Genomic DNA, 25113 nt, shown 5'->3' on the forward strand with positions numbered 1-25113 from the left:
CCCAACTGAATCATTATTGGAATCCAGGGACCCCCACTGAGTTATTCCGAGAAGCCGTGGACCCTGGCCTAAGCATTTTCAATGATTTGAAATGCAAAACAGTACTCAACAAATACTGAAAGAAGCATTCATCAATCAAATACACAAATGGGGAAATATTTTATTGATTTTGCAAACAAATACAAAAAAGTCAAAATTCCTATTTTAATAGGAAGGCTGGAGCTTTTCTAAATTGAATTGAGGCCACTCATCATCCATAAAATATTACTACTTAATTTTTAGTCTCCAGTTTCAAATTCCTTCACATTTACAGAATGCTTAAAACATTTCAGTAGGACATGTTGCTTCTTTATTTATGCACATTTTATTAATGTTAATATTATTTTAATTTTTTAAACAGTCGCAGATCCACAAAGTAGGCTTTGCGGAGCCCCAAGAGTCCTAGAACCACATGTTAAGAACCACTTCTCTAGTTTAATGAAGACCTCACATTATGAGCTTGTATTTGGGCTTCATGAGGTCATAGTTTAGTTGTGTTGCAGGTTATTTGCACATGGTCTCATTTGTCACTCTTTACACTTGATGATTGGAACAGGTCGATGCTGAATGAAAGTTTAGTGTTATTTAAAAAAAAAAATCTTTTGGACTTTATATGCATCTCCATACAGTTTGCCTAGCTAATTAGTGTACTATTATAATACTGTGTTACACAAGACAGTTACTTCTGTTTAGGTGCTTTTAATTAGATCAGCTGTTAATGGAGATGGAAAAATAAATTCTATGTATATTAGAATTTCATAGTGATTGACACTTTGCTTGCAGGTGATCCCTGCCAAGGTGATGCATGTCATTATGCTCCAGTTGTAGGTCTGTAGTCTGTGCCCTTGCAGTTCTATGGCAGCGTAGGAAGATGATGTCTGAGTAGTTTCAGACATTGGATGTTGTTTCAGCAACACAGTAAGAAAGTGTATTCTAGAGGAAATGTGTGTTTTTCCCTGCAAATCTGACCCGTCTTGTTGTGAGGTAAATCAGCATAGCCCAAGAACACCAGGATCATTATGGGAAGGAATATTTAGTGGTTCTTGCGTAAAAAAGTGGACCTGCCACATCACCTTGTACCTAAGGAGAGACATATTACCATCTATATTAGTGTCTAAGGTTCTTCTTCTATCTCTATTAGAATGAAAATAACTGAATAACTTGCACATTTTTTTTTTCTTTCACTCCTTGTACCTGTGTTCATAGGTTACACGGGTAGTGTTACTGTGGGTGAACAATCACTTCAATGACTTTGAGGGAGACCCTGCTATGACTCGCTTTCTGGAAGAGTTTGAAAACAATTTGGAAAGAGAGGTACAATAAATAATGTTTTTTGTCTTACTTGCTGAAGTGTGTACATGTAGGATCTTTAAAATATGTTGCTTAAAGTACTTGATTTTATTTTTCTAGAAAATGGGCGGGCACTTAAGACTGTTAAATATCGCCTGCGCTGCTAAAGCGAAAAGAAGACTGATAACTATAACGAAGCCCTCCAGAGAAGCCCCTTTGCCCTTCACTTTACTGGGTGGGTCAGAAAAAGGATTTGGAATCTTTGTGGACAGCGTCGAGCCTGGTAGCAAGGCACTAGAAGCGGGATTAAAGCGTGGTGACCAGGTACAGCATTATTATTTACTCTTTAGTCACATACTCAAAGGAGTGCTTGCTAACAATCGTTTCCAGTACCTCTGACTCTTAACAGTGTGCTCAGTGACATGTTTTTGCGTATACCTAGCACTCCTCACATTAACTCTTCAGATTTCATGCTTGTAAACATTTTACCAGGTCAGGATGTGCTGGTGTGCAAGGATGACTGGTTATTTGTACTTTAATACCAGCGTTCTAGTAAAGTACTAGTGAAGTAGTGTGTACAGGCTCCCATCTTCTAGCATCTAGTCTGTCTTCTTTAAATTGCGTGCCCGTTTTATTCTAGGTAATGGAAGTATAGTGGACGAAGAATCAGTCCACTTACAGGTAGAAGACATAGCTGACAGAATCAAAAGTAGCAAAGGCCCGTAATTATAGAGTTGATCAATGCCATAAGTAGTGAAGCCCAGTTTCCTGCATATCTTCATTGAATATGGTGGCCAGCTGCACCATATTGAGTATCTCACTAAAAACCATTGAATGTTTTGCTTACTAGGTTTCACGTGTAAAGCTGAAACTTGTCTGCTGGTGTTCTGAACAGCTTTACGTTTCTGTGCTAGTTTGTGTGTGTGTGTTGGGGCAGGGGAGGTCATTTTAACTTCATTATAGACCCCTAAAAATGCATTAAAACAATTCCTTTTCTAATGATGAGAGATCCAGTCACAAAACGGTTAAGATATTGTCTCCATTTTGGGGGAATGGATGTAACCTTCATGAATTACAGTTCTCCTCAAGTTTTGGATAGCATAATCCTTGCCTATACATTTGCAGAACATATAGAACCTAAGCTTGATTTACATTCCTACACTTGAGGTGCAATTATCCCAATTTTGGGTGGCACGTTGGAACTAGCAAACATTATTTCTACCATTATTGAGATTTTATGTAAGTTGGCTATGCTCAATCAATGAACCAAAACCCCCAGGGCAGACTAAAGGGTGAGAATTCACCCTATAAGAGCATATAATGAAGAGACATGGATGAGTGTTGTATCAGAATATTGATGGCTTGTACAGGCATACCTTTGTGTAACATTCCGTTCGATGGCATCTGTCGCTGTAGATACACATGGTCTGCATAGCTCGCCATCTGGTGTTGGGTCGGAGTGTTAGAAGTTGTTTTTCTTCGAAGAAGTGTTTTCGAGTCACTGGACGAGTGACTCCTCCTTCTGTGCTCATTGCGCATGGGCGTCGACTCCATCTTCGATTGTTTTCTTTCCGCCATCGGGTTCGGACGTGTTCCTGTCGCTCCGAGTTTCGGAACGGAAAGATAGCTGAAAACGGAAGATTTTCGACGGTATCGTTGCGATCCGGTTCGAGATAAACACATACGACAACGCATTGAACATTGAAGCGCTTCGGTGCCCTTCGGGGTAGATTTCGGCACACCGTCGGGGCCTAGTCGGCCCGACCGCGTGGAGAACAACGCCGATGGAACGGACCCCGTTTCGATTCTGCCCTGAATGCCACAACAAATATCCCTATACGGACCAACACTCGGTCTGTAACCTGTGCCTGTCACCCGAGCACAGCGAAGAATCCTGTGAGGCCTGTCGGGCGTTCCGGTCCCGAAAAACTCTGCGCGACCGTCGAGCGAGAAGACTGCAGATGGCGTCCACGCCAAAGGAGCATCGACAGTTCGAGACAGAAGAGGAACAGGAGGAATACTTTTCCATCCAGGATTCAGACTCCGACGAACTCGACAATACAAAAACTGTGAGTAAGACGTCGAGATCAGAAATTTAAAAAGGCAAAAAGGCCCAGGGGACGCCACTGCCAACCGGCCATGGCTCAACCCAAATTCACGGTGACCAACAATCGGCACCGAAAAAGGCCCATTCAGTGTCGAGATCGTCCGACTCCGGTCGAGACACCGGCACGCAGCCTCCTCGGGACCGAGAGAGTGCTAAAGAGAAGCATCGACACCGAGAGTTCGGTGTCGACACGGATCGACGCCGAGACAGTGGCGCCGAAGACCATAGAGGCCAAGATTTTTCGGCACAAAAGAAGAGGAAGGTTACCTCGGAGCCGAAAAAACAAACAACAGGGTTTTCGGAGCCGAAAAAAGCACCAACAGACCCAATTTCAGGCTCCTATACTGAAGAACTTTCTATGTCTTCACAAATGAAAAGACACAGATTCGAACAGGAACTGCAATCCACTGAAGTGGATCACACGCAAAAGCGTATCTTTATTCAGCAGGGGACAGGGAAGATCAGTACCCTTCCACCTGTCAAAAGAAAGAGAACACTTCAGTTTGTAGCACGAGAGGCTCCTCAGCAACAAACAGCAAAGACGGTAACACCTCCTCCCTCGCCTCCACCTGTAACTCCGGCTTCGCCAACTTACACCCCGTCACATTCGCCAGCTCACACCGCCATGAGCCACGACGACCAAGATCAAGACGCGTGGGACTTGTACGATGCACCAGTGTCTGATAACAGCCCAGACACATACCCAACTAGGCCATCACCACCTGAGGACAGCACAGCCTATTCACAAGTGGTGGCTAGAGCAGCTCAGTTCCATAATGTGGAACTACACTCTGAACAAGTAGAGGATGACTTTTTATTTAACACCCTCTCCTCCACCCACAGCTCCTACCAAAGCCTGCCTATGCTCCCAGGCATGCTACGCCATGCAAAGGAGATCTTCAAGGAGCCAGTTAAAAGTAGGGCAGTAACGCCTAGAGTGGACAAAAAGTATAAGGCGCCTCCTACGGACCCTGTATTCATCACCTCTCAGCTGCCACCAGATTCTGTGGTGGTAGGGGCTGCCAGAAAACGGGCAAATTCACACACTTCTGGGGATGCACCTCCCCCAGATAAAGAAAGCAGAAAGTTCGATGCAGCCGGGAAGAGGGTCGCTGTCCAGGCAGCAAACCAGTGGCGCATCGCGAACTCACAAGCACTGCTAGCGCGATACGACAGAGCCCACTGGGATGAGATGCAGCATCTCATTGAACATCTCCCAAAAGATCTACAAAAAAGAGCAAAACAGGTTGTTGAAGAGGGTCAAAACATTTCCAACAATCAAATACGCTCCTCTATGGATGCAGCAGACACAGCCGCAAGGACCATTAATACGTCGGTTACCATCCGTAGGCACGCATGGCTCAGAACGTCTGGATTCAAGCCAGAAATTCAGCAGGCAGTACTTAACATGCCAGTAAACGAAAAACTTCTGTTCGGTCCGGAGGTCGACACAGCCATAGAAAAGCTCAAAAAGGACACTGACACTGCCAAGGCCATGGACGCACTCTACTCCCCGCAGAGCAGAGGATCTTATACCACCTTCCGCAAAACACCTTTTAGAGGAGGGTTTCGGGGTCAGGCCACACAAGCCAGTACCTCACAGTCCGCACCGTCCACCTACCAGGGACAGTACAGGGGAGGCTTTCGGGGCCAGTATAGAGGAGGGCAATTCCCTAGGAATAGAGGAAGATTTCAAAGCCCCAAAACCACTACCAACAAGCAGTGACTCACACGTCACTCACCCCCCCCCCCACACAACACCAGTGGGGGGAAGGATAGGTCAATATTACGAAGCATGGGAGGAAATAACTACAGACACATGGGTCCTAGCAATTATCCAACATGGTTATTGCATAGAATTCCTGCAATTCCCTCCAGACATACCACCAAAATCACAAAATTTATCAAAACACCATTCACAGCTTCTAGAGATAGAAGTTCAAGCACTACTGCAAAAAAATGCAATAGAATTAGTACCAAGCACACAAATAAACACAGGAGTTTATTCACTGTACTTCTTGATACCAAAAAAGGACAAAACACTGAGACCAATTCTAGACCTCAGAGTAGTAAACACATTCATCAAATCAGACCACTTTCACATAGTCACACTTCAAGAAGTGTTACCATTGCTCAAAAAACACAACTACATGACAACCCTAGACCTCAAAGACGCATATTTCCATATACCAATACATCAATCACACAGAAAATATCTAAGGTTTGTATTCAAAGGAATACATTACCAATTCAAAGTATTGCCTTTCGGTTTAACAACCGCTCCAAGGGTATTCACAAAATGCCTAGCAGTAGTCGCTGCACACATCAGAAGGCAGCAAATACATGTATTCCCGTATCTAGACGACTGGCTAATCAAAACCAGTTCGCTCACACAATGCTCAAACCACACAAATCAAGTCATACAAACCCTCTACAAACTAGGGTTCACCGTCAACTTTGCAAAATCCAACATTCAGCCAAGCAAAGTACAGCAATATCTAGGAGCCATAATAGACACGACAAAAGGAGTAGCAACGCCAACTCCACAAAGAATTCACAATTTCAACAGAGTCATTCAACACATGTCTCCAAATCAAACAATACAAGCAAGAACAATACTACAGCTCCTAGGCATGATGTCCTCATGCATAGCCATTGTCCCAAACGCAAGACTGCACATGAGGCCCTTACAACAGTGCCTAGCCTCACAGTGGTCTCAAGCACAGGGTCACCTTCTAGATCTGGTGTTAATAGACCGCCAAACTTACCTCTCGCTTCTATGGTGGAACAGTATAAATTTAAACAAAGGGCGGCCTTTCCAAGACCCAGTGCCACAGTACGTAATAACAACAGATGCTTCCATGACAGGGTGGGGAGCACATCTCAATCAACACAACATAAGAGGACAATGGAACATACATCAAACAAAACTGCATATAAATCACCTAGAATTATTAGCAGTTTTTCAAGCACTAAAAGCTTTCCAACCAATCATAACCCACAAATACATCCTTGTCAAAACAGACAACATGACAACGATGTATTATCTAAACAAACAAGGAGGAACACATTCAACGCAGTTAAGCTTATTAGCTCAAAACATATGGAAGTGGGCAATCCACCATCAAATTCGCCTCATAGCACAGTTTATTCCAGGGATCCAGAATCAACTGGCAGACAATCTCTCTCGAGATCACCAGCAAGTCCACGAATGGGAAATCCACCCACAAATTCTGAACACCTACTTCACACTCTGGGGAACACCTCAAATAGACTTATTTGCAACAAAAGAGAACGCAAAATGCCAAAACTTCGCGTCCAGATACCCACACAAGCAATCCCAAGGCAATGCCCTATGGATGAACTGGTCAGGAATATTTGCTTACGCTTTTCCTCCTCTCCCTCTCCTCCCTTATCTAGTAAACAAATTGAGTCAAAACAAACTCAAACTCATTTTAATAGCACCAACGTGGGCAAGACAACCCTGGTACACAACACTGCTAGATCTTTCTGTAGTACCCCACATCAAACTGCCGAACAAACAAGATCTGTTAACGCAACACAACCAACAGATCAGACACCCAGATCCAGCATCGCTGAATCTAGCAATCTGGCTCCTGAAATCCTAGAATTCGGACACTTACAACTTAGCCAAGAGTGTATGGAGGTCATAAAGCAGGCCAGAAGGCCATCCACTAGACACTGCTACGCAAGTAAGTGGAAAAGATTTGTTTGTTACTACCATCATAATCAGATACAACCACTAGACGCAACTCCAAAACATATAGTAAATTACTTGCTCCATTTACAAAAAGCAAAGCTAGCCTTCTCTTCTATTAAAATACACCTTGCAGCAATATCTGCATACCTGCAGACTACCTATTCAACTTCCTTGTATAGGATACCAGTCATCAAAGCATTCATAGAAGGTCTTGAAAGAATTATACCACCAAGAACACCACCTGTTCCTTCATGGAACCTAAACGTGGTCCTAACAAAACTCATGGGCCCACCTTTCGAACCCATGCACTCTTGCGGAATACAATTCCTAACCTGGAAAGTTGCCTTTCTCATCGCCATTACATCTCTGAGAAGAGTAAGTGAAATTCAAGCGTTCACAACACAGGAACCTTTTATACAAATACATAAAAATAAGGTCGTCCTACGACCTAATCCAAAATTTTTACCAAAAGTTATTTCACCGTTCCATCTAAATCAAACGGTAGAACTACCAGTTTTTTTTCCCACAGCCAGATTCTGTGGCTGAAAGAGCACTACATACATTAGATGTCAAAAGAGCATTAATGTACTACATTGACAGAACAAAGAACATCAGAAAGACTAAACCGCTATTTATTGCATTCCAAAAACCTCATGCCGGTAACCCAATATCAAAACAAGGTATAGCCAGATGGATTGTTAAATGCATCCAAATCTGCTACCTTAAAGCAAAAAGACAACTGTCCATTACTCCCAGGGCACATTCAACAAGGAAAAAAGGTGCTTCAATGGCCTTTTTAGGAAACATCCCAATGCATGAAATATGTAAGGCAGCCACATGGTCTACGCCTCACACATTCACCAAACACTACTGTATAGATGTGCTATCCGCACAACAAGCTGCAGTAGGTCAAGCTGTATTAAGAACTCTATTTCAGACAACTTCTACTCCTACAGGCTAAACCACCGCTTATGGGGAAATAACTGCTTACTAGTCTATGCAGACCATGTGTATCTACAGCGACAGATGCCATCGAACTGAAAATGTCACTTACCCAGTGTACATCTGTTCATGGCATCAGTCGCTGAGATTCACATGGGCCCACCCACCTCCCCGGAAGCGTGTAGCAGTTCAGAAGTTACCTTCAATTTTGTACATTTGTATATATATTATTTAAACCTTTAATAGGTACATACTTACACATTTCATTGCGCGGGCACTATTACTATAGTACAACTCCTACCTCACCCTCTGCGGGGAAAACAATCGAAGATGGAGTCGACGCCCATGCGCAATGAGCACAGAAGGAGGAGTCACTTGGTCCAGTGACTCGAAAACACTTCTTCAAAGAAAAACAACTTGTAACACTCCGACCCAACACCAGATGGCGAGCTATGCAGCCCATGTGAATCTCAGCGACTGATGCCACGAACAGATGTACACTGGGTAAGTGACATTTTCATTACTGGCTTTACAAGCACTGGACAATGGGAAACAATTAACCAACACCTGGATATGATTTATTTGCTTTCATTGCCATTTAAAACCTATCCAAAGGACAGATACCCTCTGTAAACTAGTTGCTAAATCTCTGATTGATAGAACAGTATTCTGTAGCCCGTTAAGTCTGAAGCAGCTGAAGAGTTCAACGTAATAAAGTCCAGAATTCTCACAGTATTCAGTATTAGTGTTTCTGGTTAGTCTTCTTGTCAGAAGTTGATTAGATATTCTCGTCAGAGACTATAGTATCAAGACATCTTGCTATCAAAGATATTGCTTCTCTTTCTTAAACTTCTTCTTGAAAAAGGAAAGTTTGGCGATAGCCCGATAGTGAGGCTGCGTGTCTACATTCAGTTCTAGTTTATTCATGAGTGGTTGAGGCAGGTTCCGTTTACGAGTTATGAGCCTCTCAGAAAGAGATGATTTGGCCAGAGAAGCCCATACTGAGTCTTCTGTTGAAAAAGTATTTCTTTTGAGAGGCTAGAACATAGCTCATAGGTCTTTGTGTCACCTTTGCGGAGACTACCCACAGCTCGGGGACAAACCATGATTGAAAAACTCAAGATAACTCCTTTTCTGTATGAGCAATCTTATTAGCAAAGATAGTTACTCACTTTCTATTAGAATAGTATCTGATGGTGACAGTCTAAATCAGTTCTGTTTTACACCAGCCTGAAGTGTTCAGAAGGGCAGTTTCTTGCATTGGTGACCTAGAGGATGGCAATATATTTCTCCGCCATAAAATTAATTTAAAAACTAACACAATTTTGGAATGAGTACCTATTGATGCTGGTATCTGTCTATTCCGTGATACCTAGGAACACTCACAGGTTACATGATCAAGAACAAATATTTTGGAAAGACATCAAGAGCAGTTCAAAATAATTGATGTTGCATCTGGAATCCAAACTAATACTGGTACTGCCAACTTTAACTGCTTACGACTGGCCTATTGTTCCCGCCTTTTCTCTGACTTAGTTCCAGTGTCAGCCGTTTTGCAATGTACAGAGCTCCATTGACCGCACCCACCACCACCAAATTAAATCAGAGGAACACTATAGCAACACATGGACACATTGCATTTTGTGATTTGTTTCAGATAGATAACATTTATGCAGCAGAATTCATCTACAATTATTCATGTCTAGTATAAACAGCTTGCCTAGTGCTATTTTTAGGTTGAGCGTAGGCAGCGCGCAAGCGCTGTCTCTTGACATCTTGTAATCAACATCTGTGGACTTGCACCACACCCATCTCTTTAAGTCCTTCCTTGGCTTGCCTTTTAAAATTCCTTTGATTTTGTAGGTAAATGCTTGCTTTGTCCCAACTTGAAGCTGCTTTGTTACCGCCTTAGAGACTGACCCTTTTAAATAGAGAATGGCACGATTAGCCATATACCCTAGAGTGGCACGCTACTTCTTTTTTCTTTTGCCATGCCACTTCGTTCCATGTGGCTCGTTCAGAGGAGAGCTTTACATGAGTACCACTTAAGTACATGTTTAGTGGTTGAAAAATACTCAAACTAGAGCATTTAAAAAAAAAAAAACATAGAAATCCTCAAAATGGCTCTCCCAGCACAGCACTTGGGAATCTCACCCCGTAATGCTTTGCGGGGCATTTCCTACAGAAAACATTTTTGCCCATAACTCAGCCTGTGGTGGTCCTAACAATGGGACCGCCACCAAACCATTCAGCACAATGTGCTCTTTCTGTCTAGGTCATATCTGGCTCCCCACACCAGGTTGGGGGGTGGGGGGTAAGCAACAAAATAGTAACCTCTGGTAGACCTGCTAGGCCTGAAATTGTGTAATGCACCACAGCCGCTAGGGGCTAAATACATGGTTACACTACATTACGTTCTGACATTCTGTTTTCATGTGGTTATGCTCTCTAGGGGCTGACTATATGGTCACATAACCATGTTTCTTACAAATGTTATTTTTATAATGGTGCCCTCTAGGGGCTGTTCTGAGCATTAGTCAGGATACTACAATAATCGCTGCACTCGGAAATTCGCACCCTCGCCCCATAATGCTTTGCAGGGCTTTCTGTGTAGGCCATCTCTGGGTCCCCACACTAGGTTGGCCTTTGGCATTGAAAGGTTTGACATGCTGAATTGCATCTAACTAGTCATATGCTGGGCTCCACCAAACAGTTAGTTGCTTTGCATTGGAAAAAAACCACCGCCCCACCGATTTCTCAGTGCTTTACATGCCTTTGGCACATCTTGGCCATGGAAATCCTCTCACATAAGATAGTGCAGAGCACTCTTGTTTTACTCCTCCTAGACTCAAGGCCCTCCAACTGTTACATTAATGTCACCTCGCCCCGTATGGATTGCCTATACAAGAGATGTCAGCCAATGTTCATGCCTCCCTATTCTTTTCCATACCAGCACCCATGCTCTTCCACTATTTCTCCTAGTGCCTTTCTAGCCACACCCCTCCAGAGAATGACAGCGAGAGCCTTATGCTTCCATCTAACCTAGATCAGTTTGTTACTGTGGTTTATATTTTTCGTTTTCAGTATTGTGGAATTCTGTTTCTTTGATAAAATGCCGCACTAGTGTTTGGTGGACGCCTTTTTAGATTCCAGTGCATGTGCTGCCTGCCGTGTGTACTTTGTGCTATTATTTACCCTTGTCGGCAGGTGATGGCATCCTTAACGTTCAGGAATACTGGATGCCCTCTATGCGGTTTCTTCGGTGTTTTTGTATTATAAAAACATTCTAATAAAAAGATGTTGAGGAAAGAAGAAAGCACAGGCTTCAAACAGGCCTAGCAAGACCAGAATCTAAACAGAAAAGTCCTAGGTCACAATATAAATATTTTACAGATAAACTCCTAGGGCATTTAGGTTTTAAGAGGTAAATGTGCGGGGTTGGGTATTTATTAATATTTAATTGCTAAAACGTTCAGCAGATCTTTTAGGGATACATGAACAGACCTAGTTCATATAAGTGAAACGGATTCAATGTTAGATTAGGCAGGTGAAATTAAAACAACTTTAGGATGTGTGAAAATTGTAAAGCAATACACTGTAATTAATCCATTTACGGACGTTATATTTCAGATATTTGTTTGTGCTTAGTGCTGCATTTTGATGGTACTACTTATTTAATTTTCCTAAAGTAGCCAAAATTACCTGTATGCGGCTAATTCGTTTGGCATTCATACCATAGGTGAATGTCCCATGGTACAATCTTTTCTTCTCTTTCTTAAAGCAGAAGCATTGCTGGCGACAGGGCAGGTTGAAGGGTAAGCTAGTTTTTCAGTATTGGGCACTCCATGCATAAAATGAGGAGGTGATGCTGTCCATTGGACAAAGATTACAAACGTACAAACATTATCCTAATATGACTTAGCAGTTATTCTCTTAAGAATAAGCCCCACTGACTAAAGAGCCTCAAACTGCTCAACAGTGTCCTATCCAGGCCAAAATGTATATTACTCAACTATTGTTTGACTTGGAGGGAAAGACAAATGCAGGTCTGGCTGTGGAAAATAGATGGTATCCTCATCTATGTGGGTGCAGATGAAGAAAAACATATTACAGGTCAGTGGGTAGTGGGAAAGTGACACTCCATTCAGAAGTAGGTGACAGGAGTCTAATCTACCTTGCCTATTTGAATGCAGACAACATATGACATATGTTAGGAAATCACTATAGGGAATTACCCAATTGTGAGTTCCTCTGGCGGAAATGACTTAGAAACACCAGTTTGCGGTCAGCTGATTTGTGGCGACGCAATCACCTAAAGAGAAGGACGGCTTGGGCAGCCGTAGCACTGATATCAACATCAAGGAAGAAAGCAGAGTGTGTTGCTGCCGTAGGTTCCATGGGCAGAGGCCCATCGTTCTGCACTAAGGTTCTCTGCCCAGCCTGCTGTCAATAGACCAAAGGGAGACATCAAGCCAACCAGACTGTCATCGCCCTGCCTCTGCTGCTCTGGAATTAGAACCTGGTGAGACCAGAGAGCGGGGTAGCAAAAGTTGTTTTTGAGCTACATGGACGATTATTCCACCGCAGTGCCATCCCACCTCTTACCAAAACTACTATCTAGGATTTTTCCGTTGGTATTTTACCCAACCCATCCAGTCGCAATTTAAAAAACATAGGTCTGTGTATACATTGGCCTCCTGAATCTGATCTTCTGCAAACGGGCAGTGTAAGCTTGTAGTAGTTCAGAATCTTTGACTCGTATCAGCTAACAGTGGAACTGCTTATAGCGAAAGAGGACACGTAGTCCTCCAGTGTTATTCAGCCTTTGAGCTGGAACCCATTTGATTCGAATCTGTTACCCAGTCTTTCTCAAAACGGCACCAAAGGCATTGACTAGAGATTCAACTCCAAATCGTTAACAGAAATAACACAGGGTTTGTGACCAGGTGAATGAGTAAGAGAACCAGAAACAACAAACGTGTTTAGTATTTGCTGACCTTTTATATAATTGTGTTTTTAAAGGCATGTCTGTTCTTTCATTATTCTCAATTGATATTTTATGGTTTGTTTTGTTTTATTGAGCAAATAAATGGCACGTTATTACTGAATAGGAACTGAAAATAACCAGGTTAGGTTTTTCTAAACATTCTAGTCGCCAAAATTACAGTTACTATTACTTGAAATTCCAAGAATTATCCTAGTAGTCTCAAAAGCTCCTTCTACAAAATCCATGTCATTGACGTTTAATAAGTTAATCCTGATATTTGTAATTGTATTTAGATACTGGAGGTGAATGGTCAAAATTTTGAAAACATCCAGCTGTCTAAGGCCATGGAAATCCTTAAGAACAATACACATTTATCAATCACTGTGAAAACCAACTTATTTGGTAAGGTTTTGATGTTTTATGTATTTTAGTTTTTTTTCCTGTGGTTTCTGTTTTGATTTGGTAGCAGAGAGCAGCACAAGCTATTATATGAGCGTGCCCATGTGTATAAATTCAGCATAGCTTGTGGGTGTTAAAAAAAAATTATTGGGGTACATTTGGAAAAAAATGTTTGTCTCTTTCTGACCAGGTAGTCAGTACGCCGAATTGCTAGGATTAAACCAGAATTGCTAGAGATAGTTGTTGAAAAAACAAGGTTAGTTATTTATGTATAAAAAAGATTCAGTAATAGTTTACTGAACGATCATTTCGCAGTTGTTTGCGGCAGACTGCCACATACATGTGAAGAATGTGGAAGTTAAGCAGTTGAAACGTTTTACCAAAATAATGAATGCTTTTTTTTGGCTTTCAGAGGTAAGAATAAACGGTGAAGAGCAATGAGTTGGCATACGTGTGCCCCCTTGTTTCCATACTGTCACAAGTTAGCACTAGGTGGGCTTCGCATATGTGGACCTTTCCACATTGCAGATAAATAGATGAATTATAATGTGTACGAGACCAAAGCTAATGACGTGAACAAGGATTTTTCCTGCTGCACTACGAAGGGGATCTCTTATTAATAAGTTGCCCTCTGTACTTGAGTAGTGTGGGATGCAACTTGTGTCCACAAATGTGCTTGTTTATGATACATTTTTTATGGTGGGACCAATCTCTTCAGAGAATAGTCATTTCTTAACAGTCATGTTGACCCAGTCCATCATTTTGTCCTTGTGCAAGATTTAAATAAATAATGGGTGAGAGGCATGGACTGAGATGCCTGGCTTTTTATGTCCTCAGACCTATCCCATTAAGAGGAGGATGTAAGTGTGATTTCCATGTGGGCAGAAAATAACCTTAAGACCGGGTCAATTAAGTATCCCTTTTGTTCATTATTGTCTACGGTGTTGTTTTATGGTCTTGCAGCCATTTTACCTTGCTGACGGATCCGTATTGCATGATATGTTTGTAGTTGAATCCATTTTTATCATCCTTGTCATTCACTATGTCATTGTGTTTTTATTTTATTTAAAGAAAACAAATATGTAGCTCTTCCCAGGCACGGACAAAGACACCCTCTGACAAAAGGCAAACCCATTTAGCAAAGAAAGCTAGGAAGTATTACTGTTAACTACATATCTAGTTAAAAAAAATCGGATCCACTACTCCCAAAGATGAAAAAGGACAATGCCAGCCGCACTGTCTTGTAGAGTTCCAAGGGCTTTGATGTTAAATTAAACCTCTTCTAAGTCCGTCTGTGTTATATCCCTCTTAATTCTTTATCCAACTACCCCAGCTAGCTGGGCCAAGCATCAAACATCTAACTACATAAAGAAAAATAAGATCATACTACTTGAGCTGTGAGCTGGGGATAAAGCTTCTGGGGTAAAGCATTTTCAAGTGAAGAGTAAAGGAGTGCACTATTTAGACCAGAGAGTTCAAATTGAATGCTTTTTAAATTTTGATTCATGCAAATAAAGCAAATTGTAAAGGGACACGTAGCCGTTCCACAGCCCTTATGATTTATGAATATGTCATAAAGTGCACTTCAATTTATTGAAAACTTGGCCATGAAAGTGGTTGACGGAAATTCTTACAACCTGTTCCCCCCCAAGGATACAAAAGTGTTATTTCAAATTGAGGGTTGCTTCCTGCTTAAATCTATTCAAAAAGCTCATTCTGCTGTTTTCAGCTACCCAACGTGATGGTCAAACGTTTTTGAGCCTCCATGCTTAGTATTTAAGGCATTAGCAAAACAGAAATCCAGAATCCGCTGATGTTTGCTGAATGTCCTTTCATTTGGAAATTCTCCAGATTACACATCCCTTAGAAAGCTATGCTTCATAAAAAAAAAAAAACTTGTCAAAGAGACATTGTCAAAGGATGAATAGTTTATTAAAAATCTACCCCCCACTAAGTTGTGCCACTGAATCCCTCCTCTAAACATTTGATATACATTAAGTTTGTCATAAAGAAGTATAGTGACGTTTCCATTACAATCATGGGAAGGTTAACAAGCTAGACTCAAGTCTCAAACAGTAATGAGCACAAAACTGTGTAAGGGTATATACATTTAAAACAAATATGAATTTTATTACTATACTAGTCTTCTGACTACTGAATATGAACATATTGTTTCCATGCAGACGTTCTGTTTAAACTAGTTAAACCCCTCAGGTTTTCGAGAGTTATAGACCATCATGCTATGGAGAGTGAACCAAGGAAATTAATATTTTTAAATAGTAAACAAGTACGTGCTTAGTCATGTATTTGGATAGAACACTTTCTGCCACGGTATACAGTGCTCTATCATGCAGAGCAGTGATAGCCCGTGACATCCTTTCTGTGTGTGTTTCGTCGTGCCCTTTCCATGTTTGTTTTGAGTTATTCTACTCATTTGTCATCCTGTCCAGTGTTTAAAGAACTGTTGTCAAGATTATCTGAGGAAAAAAGAAATGGTGCCCCTCATCTGCCCAAAATAGGTGATATCAAGAAGGCTAGCCGCTACTCTATCCCAGATCTTGCTGTGGACGTGGAACAGGTGATAGGACTTGAGAAGATGACGAAGAAAAGCAAAGCTAACACTGTTGGAGGAAGGAACAAGCTGAAGAAGATCCTGGACAAAACAAGAATCAGTATCCTGCCTCAAAAACCCTACAAGTGAGTTTTTTTTTTAAAGGCCTTGAATTTTATTTATATGTTTAATTGGATGTTTTTTTGTTATTAGAGTTATATCTCATCTACACAGTGTGTCATAAATAACATCCTACAGAATTTGAATTGAATACATAGCATTAACACATTTAAACAAGAGTCAAAATAAGAGAAAGCTGCTACTACACCTTAAAGGCATCACAGCTGATACAACGGACTGTCAAAATGGCATATATCACAACCAGACAGGACACGGATTAGGTGAACAGTAAAAGAAATAACATTTCACCAACCTGCCACCCACCCAATCCCCCCACTCTTCTGTCCACTTACAGAGACCCTGTGCACTTTCCACCAGTTCACAGGTTAGGTTGGCAGTTTCCAAGAGTACCCCACCACTCATGAAGTACTGACGTTGGGAAAATTGTCAGGTCTCAACTAACACTACGTCCACTGATTCACACTTGGGTTGGTCTGTAGATTACTTTGCAAGCAAAATTGCAACTTCAGTTCCACAATCTGCTACAAGATACATGAAGAAATTGGCAAATGGGTGTATACAACTGCATAACATAACATTGTAGATCCATTTCTGTTGTTCTCTGATGCAAGTACTGCTAAACTGCTGTCATTCCCATTTTCCCTTCCAACATGCATGCCTATAAGGCAGTCTTGGAGGTTTTTTGCACTCAGTGGGGGCTACTCTATTCCGCTCCTCAATTAGTGGCCCATATAGAGTGGGGGTAGGATCGCTTTTTGACAGCACGTTTATTGGAAGAGCTCAGAACCGTTCTATTTTAAAGATCATGTGTTGCTAATTTGAATCTGTTCACTGAGCCAAGAATTTTATTCCTATTTGCATCTAGCCAGCTGCTAATTGCTGGCACCATGCGGTGAAGAGTAATGGACTTTTGGCATATGTTCTAATACCTCCAGTGTTGTCGGCAGAGCTGATGGTATTCATTCAGCCTAAGCAATGCTAAGCCACCTTTGTGAGTAGCTTATGCATAACTGACCACAGCATGCGAGGAATAAACAGAAACAAAATAGAGGGGTTGGGTATTTGTTTCCTTTAGCAATCTTTAGTGACTAATGTGGATTCTGTTGGTATACAAGAGGATCACTTGCCTTGTCCTGTCTTTTGTTATGCCCATTCCTCTTTGAGTGAACTCCGTTTTCTAAAGCTTAAATTCCAGTTGATTAAAGTATAGCAATTAATAGCAGAAATTGCTAAAGATCCAGATAGAATGGCTTGTGAATCTTTCACAAGAAGTTTTGGATACATTGTATTGCATTATATTGCAGCGTATAAATAGAGCTTGCTACCCGTACATGGGGTGCTGAAAGACTTGCCTACATGAGTAGCCCGCTACGCCAAGTAGGGTATGTGATTGGGAGGATGTTGTTTTGACACTATGAGAGAAGTGCTACATGTTTGTGAGTAATGACCATTGCGGTGCGGTTATCGTGTTATGGTATGCAGCGCATAGCAGTGTGTTGAATGATGAAGTATAAGAGACAGATGCACAGGTTTATGAGTTTCAGCATGCTGGTAACTTTGAATGAACATCTCTGCAGGTCTCTGTATGGTATTTCATAAGATACAGTGCGCTTATCTGGTTACTGCATTGGGTTGTCTAATTTAAGATTTTGTGTATATTTTTGCTCCTGAGCTGGCATAGTTGGATGGACAGAGAAGAGATGGTTTGGGAATTTTTTTAGCATTCCATATCTCAGTGTCTATGTGAGATGTATAGAAGTGGCCAGCTTGCATAGATATTTTGGATCTGTAGTTAATGGAATATATTAATGTTCTCCTTGACTAGTAATGTGTGACACATCTCCTCAGTTATTCCATACCTGTTCATTTGGTGATGTTTGTCTGTATAGTGCTCGTGATGGACAACCCTCATAGCAGATATGTCTTATGTGAATTTAGTAGGTATACATCATAATTTGTTGCTGACCACTACACATTATGGTTTTAGTATTATTGTGAGCCATAGAAGTACATAATTATATAATGCCACAAAGAACCATAGGTCACCCTTTTCTCCCTTACCTGCATAAGTAAATCAGGGGCTATCCAATTTTAAAATGATTTGGGTGTCATCTGCATATTTGTAACGGGTGAGGTTGTCTGATCTAATCAGATTTGTTAGGGGGGTTAGGTATTTGTTGTATAATAGAGGGGATGTTATGGACCCCGGAGGAACTCCACCGTGTTCTGTGTGAGGAGATGATATGAAAGTGCGAAGGTAAATTACAATATGCCTGTGAGAGAAGAAGCAGTAAATTTTAAAGCATTTTAATGGATTCCAAGATTGTCAAGTCTTTACAGTATCGTGTGGTGGAGTGTAATGTCACATGCAGCTGATAAATCCATTAGAAATAAGGCGGATTTTCCTTTTTTGTCCACTGAGTTTTAGATCATCCCAAATGGATATGATGGCTGACTCTGTGCCTCTTACCTACCTGCACAGAGGGCCCCTGAAGCTAATAAAGGGAGCGGGACAGGGGAACAGAAAAACAAACATAACTACATCCTTTCACAATATTGTCCTTACAAATGACTCTAAGGTTATTTAATAATTTAAACGTACTCTGTGAACAGAAATTCATTTCATTTATGGTCAACAGTTTAAAAAAAAAAAAAATCATGTCTTATGACCTTATGATGAATGTCTATGTATGTGCCTCCGTCTGAATCTGGACTGTTGGTCTGACAGTAAGTCATAATGTTCGGCACTTATGGTCCATTTGATATGGGCATGTAGTTTGTTGGATCAGATACGTTGAGGTTTTTCTTTTTGGGGCGAGGCCTGATATACAAGGTTTAATATCAAGTTGGTAAGAACCTAGTTCAAGGATCTTGTTGAGTAGGCATCGGGCTACCTCTCTTGCACAGGTTGAGTAAAGGATATCTTTAAAGAATCTTAGCATTGCTGGGTCTGATAGCGATCATAAATGCAATGATAATATTGAGGAAATCTTTTTCTGGCAGGGTATTGAAGGTATGCATTGATGGATGCATGGATTGCTCTTTCTGTGGTAGTTGTCATGCATTCTTGTGGTGTTGTCTGCGTTCTTCAGGTAATTTTCAATCTTTGTAATTTTGGGTTTTCATTTATTAGAGAGTTTTATTACAGAAGTCCTTCAGTCATGGTGTTTCTATGTTTAAACCCTCTGGATTGCAGAACTCTTAGAATTGTATGGAGTTCTTTAAAAGGACAGTTTTCTTCAGCTGTGCCTCTGGAGTAGTGGTGTTTTTGTGGGTCCTATGGCTCTTTTGTAGACTCTATTATGGATGCTGTAGCATGCTTTTGTCTGTTTATTCTCTGGATTTTTCTCTATTTGCATTGTAGGATGTTGAGTTGTGTTTTCATTCTTTTGATTTTGTCATTAACCCATGTGATGTTCTTTTTTGTAGTCAACTCTGACTGTGATTTTTGTTGGTATCTGTTTGTCCAGTACAGTGGAGATCCAGTTGTAGACTGTTTGTCTTTAGGCCGCATGTTTATTGGGTGGTTTTCAAGGTGGGTCTTGGGTTGCTGGATGTCTAGGTTTTGCCATTGTCTGTACAAGCATTTGTTGTTGTTATCGTTATCTTCTAAGTTTTGTTATTTGAAGGTGATGTTGTGGTAGCTCCAGTTTATGATAGATTTGACTCTAACTGTGGCGTGTCCTAAGGATGGAAATGTGACATCTAGATTATGTTAAGTGCAGTGATTTGGGCCAGAAAGGATTTGTTGTAGGTTGAAGGCTTCAAGGTTGGTTCTGGTTAGATTTTTTTTTTATCAAGCTAAATATTGAATTCTCACAGAATGTGTAGGTCTAGGTGGTTTAAATGGGTGTTGGTTGCTGTATCAAGTAGGACATCTTTAAAGTTGGCATTGCTGTTTGGTGGTATCTATATTGAAAAGAAGAAATAGGTTATAGTTGGAATGGGGTAACATCTTATAATCAAGGATTCGCAGCCGTCCATTGTGGGATTTTCAATGATTGTTATTTGCAGTGCTTTTTTATGGCTGAGAGCTAAGCCCCCTCCAATTTTGCCAATATGATGTTTTTAATGATGTGAATATCAGAAGGGATGGTTTGTGTAGCATATGGGGGCACTATCTTTGCTGAACCATGTTTATGTAATGAAGGTGAGGCCCAGTGTTGTTTCTGAGAAAGCTCAAAGATGTTAAAGTTATTTTTGTTCATCGATCTTGCATTGAAGAGTTGGCATTTTAGTTGTTTCTTTCTTCTTCATGTTCTGTAGCACGGGTGGTAGTGGAGGGGGATATGATATTTAGATGTGGCTGGCTTGGAGATGAATTGTGCTTGTTTGGTTAGAGAAGGCCAACCAGTGTATTTCACCGTTCTCTCATTCTAGCTATGTGACAAGCGTGCCTACTAAATCTCAATGTCAGCCTTAATATTAACTGCAGGTTAGCATGTACTTTGTAAGACTCTAGCATGCATGGTTACCCGTCTGCTTAGTCTACAAAGTTGCGATTGGTTTGAATGAAGCACACAGCTTCCGTGGATTCCATGTACTTTTATTCATCGTGCAAGTAGGGTGAATCAGGTTCTTGATCTTGCTAGTAAGGCAATGTTTGGCCTATGCAGATGTCATTGAATCAGACTGACAGAATATCTTTGAGCCCCAGTAAGAATGGTTAAGATTACCGTCTGTTATTAAGCTCAGTTGGAGATGGTCGTCCTCCAAATGTTTAAGCATGAGCCACCATTTCTGAATACCATTTTTTTTATTGACTGCCCAATATCATGGGTGTGTGTGCACGTGTCTATACTTGTGATTAGTGCCCTTCCTAGCAGTCCTAAATAGTTTAAAATTGAAACAAATTAATCCAGTTCATTATTGTTGTTTAAAGAGCACCACCTTGAAAAATTTGACAATTCGGAGGCTGTTACTTTTTTTATAACTCCTGGTTGATAGCACTCACTACAAATCTGCATAACATACCAAATTACCAATATGACAGTAGTGATAACAATGAATAAATAAATCCGTCAACATAATCAGGAAGGCTGACAAGCAGGAACAGACATTACACCTAGCGTATTGCTGGCCTACACTGGCAGTGTCAGCACCATTTTTTCGAAGCAGTTAATATCACATTTCAGTGATAGTGAACTCATGGCAGCATCGTGTCAAGTGGGTGCAGAGGTTATTATACCTTTGCAAGCCAAGGGTCACGATCTTCACTCAGTTCAGTTTTAAGGTTGTGCAGGTCTTCATCAAACATCCATCCCATCACACGGGATGGCCACTGATGGGTTGTGCTATTGCTTGTGTATTATTCAACCTTCTACTCAAACACTTGTCTTTAATGTGTGGGATATGTTGAGTGCTGCAGAGAAGGTAGTGGGGTAAATTCTTTCGAAATGGAATAGTATTAAAACGTAATGTGTGTTTTTATAAATTGTTGATACTCCAGTTTTGTTCTGTAAATAATAAGGGTTCTTTGTAAGTCTTAAAATTTCAAGTTTATACTATAGTTTAAGTATTGGCCTATGTGTGTGCGCTTGTTATGAAGTAGATGATTGTGCTTTGCTTACCTTTCTTTACAGTGACATTGGAATTGGTCAGTCCCAGGATGACAGCATAGTTGGATTAAGGCAGACAAAGCACATCCCTCCAGCGTTACCTGTCAGTGGAACCCTGTCCTCCAGTAATCCTGATCTTCTGCAGTCCCACCACCGCATCCTAGACTTCAATGCCACACCAGGTGAGCTGCCTTTGCTTTCCATAGCCTGTTTCTGTCTTCTGCCTCAGTACTTTAATGGTCTGGCTTTACATTCCAGCTTCGCCAGACAATTGTGTGAGAATCACCAGGAGAGGGTCTTTAACTCCACCCACATGTTGGGAGCCAGGAGTACATGTTTTGATAGGTCAGAAGTTGCGCGCTTCCCCAAAAAAAGGGTTTGCCTTCCACACAGCTGTGATCTTTTTCTTTATCTGTCCAACTGCCTGAGCTCAACTTTCAGGGGCATACACATGACATTACAATGCTATTAAAGTGTCTAGATAACAGTCACTAGCCTACATGGATATTTAGGTCTGACTTAACAGTGCAACTGTTTGACCTTTCAACCTGCACCAATACTGTTTTAGTTATTTGCTTCCTCACATATACATATCCATGCCATTTTCTTATAATGTCTCACATTACCACACAACATTCCTTTAACCCCAAACCTATTAACTTTGCCAGTGCTTGTTTTCAAATGACTTCTCATTCACTAGGGTGTATTCTTCTATAGTTATTGTGAAAACCTGCCTAAACATTTGCTTTTTCTCAACTTCAAACTAAGTCAAATTACCTTTAATGTTGGGATCAGCTATATAACAGGACATCTGCTTACTTAGATATATCCTGGAGCACTATGCAGTACAGTAGCTGTATTGTATTAAACGTTTTATGCATGCCTCAGGTGTATGTTGCCTGTTAAGAACAGAGAGCACAGGGCCATGCGTTTGCTGGCTCAGTGTTAAAGAGCGAATGACAAGTTGAAAAGAATAGAACCCCAAAGTTCCCTGTGCAATAAATATTTGTTAAACCTCCGTGACTTAACCTTTTTCATTATCAGAAAGGGACTACAAGAAAATTATATATTGCTTTTTTAGCCCCCTCCTGGTAGATTTTTCTCTTGTATCATCCTTTTCTTCGGTTTTTATGGTCTGAACAGCAGCTGTTGCCCTTTTTGAATATTGTTTTCTGGGAATGCAACATAGATGCTGAAAATCAAATCAGTGAGTGTGTGCTATAGTTAAAATGTTCTGTCTAGTATTTACAAAATGTTGATTGAAATGTGCACCTTCCAATTGTTGCACTACAAGTAACAGTGTGGAACCTCCGAGCGGTATTCTGTTCTAAAGATATCATGCATCTTTTTATATTAAGTATGTTTTGAACACGTTTTGTTAGGTTGTCGTAATAAGTGCAACTGCTTTTCAATAATTGGAGCACATTCAATTTGAATGTATCTTATAAAGCATTTAATTATTTGTTTAACAGTTACAGAGGGCTCTTGAACTAGCAATATTTTTGGACACATTCTGTTCTAACAAGCAGATTAATTTCTGCAGAAACAAGGATTTTGGAATAAATAATTTACATCGTAGCAATAAAAGAACTTCTAATTGAGATCTAGCTAGACAAAAATAGTGGGTTTCCACGTGTAATCTAAATGGTAAAATAGAATGATTGGTATTTGTGTTAACAGAAAAATAGCTCGAAAGCAGCTTATTGCTTTCAGAAATATTGATTTTGAGTTTTAACAGATTGGAATCTTTGTTTAGATTGATAAATTGAGATCTTGCTTCCGAGCCCTCGTTTAGTGACCGAATTCCTGAACAGATTGACAAAATAGGTCGGCTTAATCAGGTGTAGTGCTTTGTAGACTAGGCAGCTAATCTTAAATATAACTTTTGATTAAATAGGCATCTAATGAAAGGTACTCCGGATTATGTGATCTGGCCAAATATTATTGATGAAGATAAGAATTTGTGTGTGTCCTTGAGTGAGGAAAGTCATAATTCAGGCACCCCGCGGTGATGATGTTCCCAAACTCTTAAGACAGAGATAAACAGAGATTTGTCTGCGGTGCTTGGGTGGATTGTGTGAGAGTTAAGGTGAAATATGTCAGCTTTCATTGTTTGTTTATATATTACCTAAATGTTTCACTGTAGTGAAGAGGAAAGAACAGAAGTTTGTTACCCTGTTAAATGAGACGTTGAGAATCAGATTTGTTCTTATGTTTAAGGTAATTTTAAAGAACTCAATTACTTGGAGAACGAGCTTCAAAATGTTGTCAGTCATCCATGCCATTGTTAAGCTTGATTCGTAGGGCACCTCACAAGGCATTGTAGCACTGCTTGAGGAAAAGTTTCTCATCTTCAGCAATAGAGATATGTTAGTTAGGAAAGAAGCTGCTGAGAGATCAAGTAAAATTAGATGACAAGAATGTTCCCACCATCCAAAAATGGGCATACATCATCTAAGATGTTTAGGGTGGCAATTTTAATACTACAGGTTCATCAGAAGCAAGATTAGTGGTCTATAAGGAACTAATGTTTTTTAATGCGGGCAGTGAGTCGTAGACCACAGTTACTGACTAATGAGTAAGGACAGAATACAAACTATAGTAAGTCTGGTATTTCTGATGGAAGTATTCTCCTTGCAGGTACCTTAATTTATGATGCCCCAGGCACCAGACTGGATATGTAAAACTTGCATTGTGCAACTCTGGTCATGGTTCTGCCTGTCAAGGAGTTGACAACAGCAACCTACTTATGCCAATTCCTGTAGCAGTGCAATCAGTTCCTGTTTTTCCATGCATTACTTAAGCGGTTCTAGAGCTCTTCAATGTTTACTGAATTACTCAATGTTTTAAATGACGGTCCTTCAGATGGTCTCATTTTATGACCAGTTGAGAGTCCATCACAACAGATCACTGAGACCGCCATCTGTTCCGCAAGTGTTGTGCCCTTCCCTAACACTTCACTCCTGTGAGCCATTGACTTTCCTTCCAGAAGTGCACTTCGATTGAAGTCTGAATCTTGGAGGTGGAGGTTCTTTTACTTTGTTGCAAAAAGGGCCGTAAAGTGGCCGCCCATGGAGGAGAGTGGCACAGGATTGCATTTAGTTTTTTCTTTGCCCTCAAATATGGGGATCTGAGACCCAGTTTGGTCCATAGGGTACTAAATCCTTTGTCAGGACAAGTTTCCCTGAACCAGGTTTTTCTGGCCTTGAATGTAAGGGTTTGGATGGTGTCCTTGGCGCTCCAAGAAGCCTGTTCCCACTTACTTAAGCCTACCAGTACAAAGATATTACCTCTGCATCACAGAGGGGTAACTGTTGTAACAATTAACAGTGCTACTCTTTAGTCTCACTAGTCTACAAGTATTCACCAAAGAGCTAG

At 40.8% G+C, this 25113-nt stretch overlaps 1 protein-coding gene across 33 annotated transcripts in view; it reads left to right on the top strand.

The window, feature by feature from the left end:
* Positions 1-25113, top strand: part of RAPGEF2 (Rap guanine nucleotide exchange factor 2) — a 681573-nt gene that overhangs the window by 574022 nt on the left and 82438 nt on the right. For 19 of the 33 annotated variants that reach the window (XM_069243488.1, XM_069243505.1, XM_069243496.1 and 16 more), the window contains 5 exons: positions 1246-1353; positions 1450-1653; positions 13380-13488; positions 15936-16182; positions 21760-21917. In XM_069243488.1, the coding sequence (XP_069099589.1) occupies positions 1246-1353; positions 1450-1653; positions 13380-13488; positions 15936-16182; positions 21760-21917 (826 nt within the window). The remainder of the gene's footprint in view (positions 1-1245; positions 1354-1449; positions 1654-13379; positions 13489-15935; positions 16183-21759; positions 21918-25113) is intronic. The other 14 variants (XM_069243519.1, XM_069243546.1, XM_069243572.1 and 11 more) reach the window with 1 other exon arrangement.

This window comes from Pleurodeles waltl, chromosome 1_2, assembly GCF_031143425.1.
Source record: "Pleurodeles waltl isolate 20211129_DDA chromosome 1_2, aPleWal1.hap1.20221129, whole genome shotgun sequence".
In the NCBI taxonomy this organism is placed as follows: Eukaryota; Metazoa; Chordata; class Amphibia; order Caudata; family Salamandridae; genus Pleurodeles; species Pleurodeles waltl.